The sequence below is a fragment of the Lactuca saligna genome, chromosome 8 (assembly GCF_052625555.1).
Source record: "Lactuca saligna cultivar CGN05327 chromosome 8, ASM5262555v1, whole genome shotgun sequence".
Lineage (NCBI taxonomy): Eukaryota > Viridiplantae > Streptophyta > Magnoliopsida > Asterales > Asteraceae > Lactuca > Lactuca saligna.
The window spans coordinates 25,020,561-25,031,140 of record NC_136424.1 but is presented as its reverse complement, the minus strand read 5'-3'; the positions used below and the strand labels follow the sequence as shown (position 1 = coordinate 25,031,140).

Genomic DNA, 10,580 nt, shown 5'->3' with positions numbered 1-10,580 from the left:
TTATACCTCAAAAAAGCTGAAAATGCAACCCATTCTCTGGATCTATTGCCTTCTTCTTGAATCTCCAAGTCTTTCCTTCCTTCTCCAAGTTTCAAACCACAAAAATGGCACAAAATAACTCACGAACACCACAAGTCGATTAGGGTTTTGTGGATAGGTTTTGGAGGTGATGGAGGCTAGGGTGGAGGCCACTTAAGGTGTTTAAATAGAGTGAAAACCCTGAAAATTAAGGTTTCACTTTGGCAGTCCCATTCGTCGAGTCGAGGCTCTCGACTCATCGAGTAGATCACTTTTACGCCGCATCCAATTTGACTTCTACTCGACGAGTTTGGGCTATCAACTCGTCAAGTAGCTCTTACAAAAACAAATATTTTTATAATTAAATGTGTACCAGGAATCGGGTGTTACATGCCTGTTGCTCGGCCCCCCAGTAGAAAGTCACTGACTTCTTGGTCAGTCGGGTCAAGGGAACAACAATCTTGGAGAAATCCTGGATGAATCTCTGGTAATAACCCGCTAACCCTAGGAAGCTCCGAATCTCAGTTGGAGACCTCAGAATCTCCCACTGCATCACGGTCTCAATCTTGGCCGGATCGACCAGAATACCCTTATGGTTTACAAGGTGCCCTAGAAACTACACCTTGCGCAACCAGAACTCACACTTAGAGAACTTTGTGAAAAGTCTCTCCCTCCTCAGTGTCTCTAGCACGTCCCTCAGGTGGTCCTCATGTTGTTCCTGAGTCTTGGAATAAACCAAGATATCATCGATGAAGACTATCACATACCGATCTAGCATCGGTCTTCACACGCGGTTCATGAGATCCATGAATACGACAGGAGTAGTGGTGAGCCCAAACGACATCACTACAAACTCATAATGACCATAGCGAGTCCTAAAAGTTGTCTTCTGCACATCCTCTCCTCGAACTCGCATCTGGTGATAACCTGACCGTAAATCAATATTGATAAACCAAGATGCACCCTATAGTTAGTCAAACAAATCATTGATCCTCAGGAGAGGGTAACAGTTCTTCACCGTTACCTTATTCAGCTCTCGGTAGTCTATACACATGCGATGCGACTCGTCCTTCTTCTTCATAAATAGGATCGGGGCTACCCATGGCGAACTGCTCGTCCTGACATATCCCTTTTCTAGCTGCTCCTGCAGCTTCATAGGCAACTCCTGCATCTTGGGAGGAGCCAACTGATATGGTGCCTTGGCTATCGAAGCCACACCAGGGTCTAGGTAATTCCTAAACTCAACCTACCTCTCCGTAGGTATCCTAGGAAAATCCTCCGGGAATATGTCCGAGTACTCTCGCACAAGCGATACATCATCCACTATCGCCTTACCCTTATCCCAAGTATCCATAACATAAGCAACATAACTTGTGCAACCATGCTAAAGGTAGCCTCTCATCCTCGCTACCGAACATAGGGTCTATCCACCCTGAATCACTAATCCTCCCCCACTAAGAGTCCGAACCCTGACTAGTTGCTGCTCCCAGTCGATCACTACCCCATTGGGGCCCAACTAATCCATACCAACGATAACCTTATTCCCTCGAAAGGGAATAGGAACCAAATCCACGGGAAACTGCTCATCGGACAGCTGCAATGTACATCCTCGGTGAACCCGCATAACCCTGACGGTCATATCATCCTCTATCTCCACATCAAGTGGGCAATTTAGCTCCCATGGAGCTCTAGCAAATTGCTTGCTAAGTGCGAGCGATACAACAGATGGGGTAGCACACGAATCGAACAATACCGGTGCAGATATACCTCTCACAAACGAACAGTCCTAAAATGAAACACATAAACATAAGCAATAATCAATAAAAACAAAGAGATAAGGAGAAGATACATACATGTAATGACATCATGAGCTGCACCCTACTCCTCTGTTGTCAACTGGAAGGCTCTACTCTTCGCCACTGGCGCCTTAGAACGGCCCTACCGACCATCTGTAATCCTCAACGTAGCAGGTTCGGGTGCCGCCACCTATCCTGATGCTACCAAGATCAGACACTCGGACCTCTTGTGTCTCCTCTGATTACACTAAAAGTTAATCAAATCAGATGTTTTCATGATGGTGGTGGTGGTGGTCGTTGTACAATCCTTGCTCACATGACCAGTTTGGCCACACTTAAAGCAACCCAAACTACCCGCCCTGCACGTCCCCTCGTGCGACCTACCGCACTTGCCACAACGACCTTGGCCCTGCTGGCCGTTCCCCTGGGAATCTGTCCTGGCCTTCTTTCCCGACCCCTCCATGCCAGACACCACCTCTGGCTTCCTCTTCCTCTCCATCTCTAAATCAATCTCTCTCTTACGAGCCCTTGCTATCATATCCTCTAGCATCTTGCAGCTGGATCGTATCAAAAACTATATGATGTCGCTCTTCAACATCTCATGGTATCGAGCCTTTTTCATCTCCTCGTCCGCCACATACTGCGGAACAAGAAGGTCCCTCTCCCTGAACTTGGCGGTAATCTCCGCCACTATCTCAGTCGTCTGCTGTAAGTCCTGGAACTCTCTAGCTAGCTGTTGCACCTCTATCACAAGTGCAAACTCAACTCTGAACCTATCTAAGTCATTATAGGTCATAGTTTCAAGGTCAACATCACCCAGCGTATGCCCAACCACATCCCACTAGGCGCATGCTCTGTCTTTCAGAAGACAAGACACAAGTCAGACCTTGTCCCTCTCGGGACATCTGCTGGTGCGGAATGTGTTGGCAACATCCGCCAACCATCTAGTGCTCGCAATGGGGTCCCAAGCCCCATAGTAATCGGGAGCTCCACAAGCTCTGAACTCCCTGAATGTCAGCGTGCGCGACACCATCATGGCAGCCACCTCGGTGTGGAAGGCACCTAATCTCTCATCCAAAAGCTTTGAACTCACAGGAGTTTGATCCAGAATACTACGCGTGACCTCAGATGAAATGAACTCCCTCATCTGCTCATCTAGCTGCCCAACTCCAGAGCCCGATCCCGATTCCTCACCGGCACCTGAACTGTCAACTGGTCTAGTGCGTAAAACCATCATACTGAAAACACATGATAACAAACATCAAAATACTCATCATATCTTGAGGTATCACATATACTACAAGTTCCCCAGATTCATCTCAGCCCTCCTTGATTCGAGTACGGATTCTCTGCTTTCAATAGTACGGGCCCATACTACCTTCCACATCTATCCATACTTTTCCCAAGTAATGCATTGACTTCAACAAGTACCTTTTACTACTATTGCTTCACATGCTACTCTCATCCTAGGTTTTCCCTAAGATAATCACCATCCCACTCTCCGCCGTCAGCTGCATAAGAAGTCCATGTTATCCCCCCTAACTAGCTCGTGAATACCATTACATATCACTCAGACTAGATAATTCTTCGAATGAGAGATCCTACCCTACAACAGTTTGACTCAAACAAGAGCTGTGAAATAGAGCTAGACCTAACCTTCTGAAATTATTTAGTCCTTGCAATATGTAACTTAACATATTCGTTTACTAGTTAGTAAAATATAACCAAGACTCCTAAAAGCACAAAGCAAGTAACATTCGAGCATTGAGTACACATAATCAAGCATATCTCATTCAGGTTATCCCTGACTAATTTGTACTAGCATACGTCTCTATAAGCTCATACAGCAGGCATATAAGACATCCTTTCTAGATCCTTATCCCTAATCTAGCATACAGTTCTCATAAAGCTGATACATATATAACAAGAACATAAGGCATCTTGCATAGATCCTTAGTCCTACTCTAGCATGCAGTTCTCATAACATATCATAACATAAACTTGTATGGGTAATTTGGGAGTACTTACTTGAGCTCGGCTGATTGCATGCACCACACCCTTTCCTCTTTTCAAAATTCTTTTCCCTTTTCAAAGTTCCTTTCATAACATAATTTTCTTTAGAAAATTTTCATACCAATTCCTTAGTTTGAGTTCAGACACACCCGAAAGGGTGCCCAAATCCCTCAAACCAAGGCTCTAATACCAACTTGTAACATCCTAAAAATACAGTCACCCTATGCCCTAGATCTAAGCTTCAAACTCCTTCTACACACTGGAAATCCCTTCTTAAGGTTAAAGTTTCCAACTTTACCCGTTTATAGTCCTTCTTAATGGGTTTAGCTCAAACCTTAGTTCTTTAAGGCTTAGATCTTTGTCCAAAGTCCTTATCACTTCAATCCAAAGCATGAAAACCGAGATCTAGGTCCTAAATACTAAATAAACATGTAAATTCTCAGAATTTGCTTCCATGCATGGCCTTTATGATTGTTTTTGAGCATTCTAGCACTTCCTAAGTGTACATGCAACCCTGATAACCTTGAATCTATGTTTTCTCTATATACATGCAAATTTCTTTATCAAGGTTATTTCCTAACTAGCATGGCATGGGGATTACATAAAACATAAAAACTAGTAGAAATACATACCTTGTTGTTGCTTGGATTCCTTCAAGACTTTCTGAGCCTAGTACCACAAATGTTGTGCCTCAAATGCTTCACACAACACCACAAAACTTGGAATAACTTGAGAGAATACTTCTTACACTTGAAAATCGGTTATGCCCTCTCTAGAAACACTCTAGTGCCGATTTTGCATGCTATAGGGTTTCTTTTATAGTGTGTCATAATTAGGAGTTACAAATGTAAACCCTAATTGTCATGACTCTTCATTTCTCATGACCCATGGGTTTGTAACTCCCATGGACTATCTATGGATCTCCATATGGTTATAACCAAACCCATAAACCATGGATCATTAATCCACCATAAAAGAATTGATGATTGTCATAATCAACCCTATATATTTAATTAGTCTCACTTTGATCACCAAATTAATACTAGATTAATACTTGATCAATACTAATTAAATAATACTATTATTAATATATTAGAACTTATAACATATTAATAATCACAAGTGTACTTTCTCTCATTTTGTCTTTCCAATTATTGCAATGTCATGCAACCCAAATGGACCATGTCGGGTCGGGTTAAGTACATACCAAATAAAGTTATGGACTTAGACACTGGATCCAACACTTTAGGGCTCAAAAGACCATAATAACATCCATAAGCTTGCATGTGGCTTCCATGGTCATAAAGTTTGCAAATTTATGCCATGGAACCCCTCCTAGAGCATAGATTTGAAAGGTAGTCCACTTGGGACATCCTTGTCCCAAGGATCAAGGTTCTTGGACCAAAACCTTCATAAAAAGGACCTAAAGAGATCTAATGAACTAATAAGCAAGGTGAAGACTTGATTACCATAAAATGATGAACATGAGGACTTGTTTCTGGATCTACAATTTTCCTTCTGAAAGTTCAAGCTCTTCCTTCTTCAACAAGCTTCAAAACACTCAACAAGAACTCACAAACTCAAAAGGTGCACTAGGTTTCATGGATTAGGGTTTTGGACTTGGAGGTTGGAGTTGAGGCCAAGGGGTGAGGATTAAGGATCTTAAATAGGGTGCAAAACTCCAAAATTAGGGTTTCATCCTGGAATCCCTACTCATCGAGTCGAGGCTCTCGACTAGATCACTTTTACCCCGCATCCAATCTGGCTTCTACTCGACAAGTTAGGGCTACCAACTCGTCGAGTAGCTCTTACAAAAATAAATAATTTTATAATTAAATGCGTACCATGAATCGGGTGTTACACTTGATATAACTTGTTGCTATTTATTTCCTTTACATTTCTGCAATCTAACTTATCTAACTATTATTATTGAGCTAACAAGATCCACTGAGATTCACTTACTATTCCACAACTTATTATCTTGTTACTAACGTTTGATCAAGTTTTTCTCTCAACAAGTAGGAGTAGAGTACATCAAATAAACAAATTGTCCATCACCTACAGGTTATAAAACTGCCTGTGTCCCACGCTACTATCTTGAATAGTTCGTAGTCGCCACCCATACTCTGTTAGATGACTACATCATTAATTAGTACACTAGTACCATTTCTACATTGTTAGTACACTATTACTATTTAAAGTTGTGGCCTATCATCATCATTTTCATCTCTAGTCTCTCATCACTCATCACCCTCATTATCTATCATCTTTCATCACCCATTGCTACCCAATATTATAAGTATAAAAATACATATACGGTAGAAAAGCATATAAAGATCATCTTATATTTTTTTCATTTACCATATAACATCTTTATCATAGATAATAAGCACATATAACATTTAATTATCTAAATACTTTATATCTATGTGTAAGATGAAAGTATCTATGCACTTACTTGTTAAAAGTGGATGACTCGTGAATTCGACATCACTTCGTCTAACACCTTCACTTTTCCTTTGATATGTGCTAGGTTTAATTATCACTAAGTTTTAGTCTAATATTCCTCATGAGTAAAGATAGTCTAGATTCCTCAATAATCCCAATGTCTATATCAAAATCTATCGAATAAAGAGCAACCATGTAAGATCATATCAAGATCTATCACTAAGTTTTATTATAATATTCACTGTAACAAAATATAGTTTATATATGACCTCAGTTTAATTATCAATAACTTTAAACATCTTACTAAATCTTAGCCTACACATCAACCCTGTAAGTAAATCAATCATTAATATGAATTGGAATCACTGATAAATCTTATTTATAAAATCACAATAGTGACTATAAATATAAATATAGGTTACACTTGAAATATAATAAATGTAGCTTAACTTACAAAGATTTTTGCGAAAACCGGGAAATTTTGCGGGCAAAACTTTGAAACCAATAGAACTATTTTTCCAGGCTATCTGATGATCCATGGCCTCGTTACTATCACTAAAAAATTATTAAAAGTGGGGCTTTGATGATTTAGGGTCATATGGGAGAGTTGTGGGAGAATTGTGTGAATGAAATAATTGCAAATGCTAGAATATATAGGCTCACAGGGGGAACACGTCGTGCTTAACCAAGAGGCATGTCGCGCCTCTAAGATGACGTTGCTCATTTGCCCTCGTGACACGTGGCAGGCTTGAGTGGATCGATGTGGTTGGCTTCTAGAAGTGCTCGTCGCGTCTCTTACGTGTGGCGTCGTCATGAAATCTTCAAAAAATCGCATCTTCTTCACACAAACTCCGTTTTGATGTTCTTTATATCCACACGTAGCTATTGATAAGATCTACAACTTCCATTTAGACTCCGTCGACTAATTCTTACTTTATTTTAAAGTTATATTTTTAGTAGACTTAGACTGTTAAAGTCCGTATAAATATCATAACTTTCTTATACGGCATCCATTCTTGATTGTCTTTATATTAACGAAGACATATCAACAAGTTCTCTGACTCTTGTTTAGATTGTTTTGTCTAACAATCGACCGATCTAAGATTCGGTTTCAGTGCTAATACAATTGCGCTGAAACTTTGAAAACTCATAATTTTCTCATATGAAGTTAGATTTAGACGTTCTCCGTATGCAAGAGTTCCCTTTTACGATTACTATAACTTTCATTTAGACTACTTAGACTAATAAGCAATCTATCTAAAATTCATTTTTATGACGCGAATAGTCGTGCCGGTTTAATCGTGAAACTTCAATTAAAAATAATTTTTTCATACGATGTTCGATTTCAGAGTTCTTTATATGTACGAAATTTTTGTCATATCTACTATAACTTCGATTAAGATTATTTATCCTAAATAATCTTCTATCAAAATCATTTATTTATCACCCGCACACCGAATAATTATAACTTATTATATCTTAAATGTTTAGTCTGAATATGCGGACGTTACATCATATATCTACGTACCTCTTCTTCTTCTGTTATTCGGGACCTAACAACCAGCTTTGTCGCGTCTCATCTAATGGACAAGAAAGATCCACCCTATCGAAGTTGAACAACCAGATTTGCTACGTTTCATCTAATGGACGAGAAAGAGCCGCCCTGTCGAAGTCGTTAAAGTTCTGCTCCGGTCATTGTTTGTTGCGGAGTCAACTGTGTTTATCTCCAACGGCCTACCTACCAGATCTCTATCGTACATACTCATGACTGTAATTGAGCTTCAGTTGGAGCGAAACTTAGATGGAAAAATGGAAGAAAGTGAGTGTTCTTGACGAATTAAGCTTACCCAAACACGATTTATTTTTATAGAATCGCTCGGAACTCGAGTATGAACTTAAGAAGTACAAAGAAAAATTGAAGATAATGATGAAATCAAGCCGTTGTAATGTGGATCAAATTGGTATACCATCACTTAATCCATAAAGAGATGTTTAATATCCGAGAAAGGTTAGGGAAATAATCTGCCGAAATGGTAAAATAATAAGTATCAAAATTTTGCATTTCCAATGATGAAATTATGTATTCGCCCTTGTTACATTGTTATAGGGAATGAGAAATGCAAGTGCTTAACACAGAGGAAGATAATGAACAGGAGAGAGATGACCCCCAAGTTTTGACAATGTTTCACTCAAACCGGCTAAAACAAGTAAACGGGATTAAAAAGACAGATTGCAATGAGTTGGTTCCCTCATTAAGTCACGAAAATAGTTAAAGTACTAAAAGAACCAATTCTAGAAAATTCGCAGGGCATTTGTATCATTTAGCATTAAAAAAAAAACATAAAAGTTTAGGTTTGGACTCGAAAATATTTTGGTCAAAACAAAAACGGCTTCTATCCTATGATCTAAATAAAATTTGACACAAAAGTGAAAAGTTTTGGGCTTTTAATGTTAAAAGGAACCTCTCTCATTTGTAATAAATTCTAGAGATTAGTTCCAAAAAGTTTTAAATGTTTTTTTGGTACGTATTGATTTAAGCATATTTCAAGAACAAGACTAGGTATTTATATAACTTCACATTCCTTGAGGTACATTTCCACTGTAGTCAACTAGATCTCTTGTGGATTAGGTTTAGTGGGAGAATGTGGGTTTATATGGGGAAGAAACAAGTTATCGGTCGATTAGAGCTCCATGAGAATTGCATTTAATACAATTATACAAACGCATCCCCATGCCAGAAAACGCTTCAGTTTCCAAAGAGGATCGACCAAGTATTATAAGTTCATCCAACTTACTTTACTTTAGACATACGAAAAACTGTTCTAAAAAGTTTGACATACGAAAATGGCTTCACCACAGCTCCCGGCGACTATGGAGAAGCTCCCCGGCGATGTCTTATCAAACATATTCATTCGCTTATTGGCAAAACAGCTTGGTCAGATGAGGTGCATCTCTAAATCTTGGAATGCTCTTTTATCTCAATCCTCGTTTATAAAATCTCACCTTCATCGTTCTATTCATAACAATGATGAAATTCTCATGGTCTTTAACGCGGAATTTCCTTCTGACTCTGAACCCACAGCACAACCTAAACCATTCATAGCGCACCCTTCTCGATCTCCCGATATTGAACTCGCTGATTTCATCAAACTCCCCGTTATTCCCCATTCTGAACATAAGTGCCTCTTTGCTATTGGATCTGTTCATGGCTTAATATGCTTTTCTTATGGAAGATATCCTGATTCTGTTATCTACATTTGGAACCCTTCTCTCTCAGCCTTGTTAAGTCTCCCACCATATTCTAAGCCATCCGATGGTGATTCTCCATGGACCTTCTTGCGGTTTGGGTTTGATCCCAGAACTGATGATTATAAAGTGGTTAAAGTTATAAGTCTTCTCCGACCACCAGGCAACATCGCTCCGATTTTTGCAAACTTTTTATCTTTGACTTCTTGTGTTGTTGAAGAGTGGTTGCATGTTGAGGTTTACAGTGTGGGTGATGAATGGGTATGGAGTGGATGACTCATGGATCAAACATAATGTGCTTTCTCAGTTTAGTGCTGATATAATTATACCGTATGGATTCACATCACACGGTGAGTTTCTTTTTCAAATTAGAGACGTTGAAAATGGATCCACATCACAGAATGAGTTTTTTTATGATTATTTGTATGATGGTCCTGCTAGTCTTCTAGCGTTGTATGATTCGATTGCATCCAAGGCTAAAGTATTCAAGATTTGTGCTGCAAATGATGACACAAAATATGTGGAGTATGTAGACAGTCTTGTTTGGGTGGCACCTATTGAGCGTGAGTTGAGCATCTCTCGACTGCAGATTTGAAGATACATTAGCGGGATGGACGGATGGAGGATGGTCATTAAGGCTAAGCAACATATCATCTCTACTTTTTTTGTATCCTTACCTTTTCAATTAACAACAATTCAGTTAACACCTCAGTGGTGGATCGGCTTGTTCAGAATCTCTGCATTGCAATTTTTTTATAAGAAGCTAAAAGAATGGATGTTATTATTATTATGTGTTTTAAGATTTGAACTGTTTGTTTGTTTCTGATAAGAAAGCTTAAGAGGTGGGTGTTATTTTCAATGTGTTATTTTGTCTTTTTTGGCAATTTGGATCCGTTCATGCTAAAGGTCAATTAAACTTTTGCAAGCATAGTGTGCATTTGGTGGCACTGGAGCTAACTCCAATACAACACAAATACACCATGACACATAAAGAGTGGTGAACAGTTTTAGATCATTTCTGGCCCAAATTAATATATGTCACTGATAAGAAGAAATTTC

General features: G+C 39.3%; 1 protein-coding gene across 1 annotated transcript; it reads left to right on the top strand.

Moving 5' to 3' along the window:
* The first annotated feature begins 9,119 nt into the window (after positions 1-9,119).
* Positions 9,120-10,116, top strand: LOC145009485 (F-box protein CPR1-like). Its single transcript, XM_078968174.1, has 2 exons — positions 9,120-9,659; positions 9,742-10,116. Exons 1-2 carry the CDS (start codon positions 9,120-9,122, stop codon positions 10,114-10,116), a joined length of 915 nt encoding a protein of 304 aa, XP_078824300.1.
* Positions 10,117-10,580: the final 464 nt, after the last annotated feature.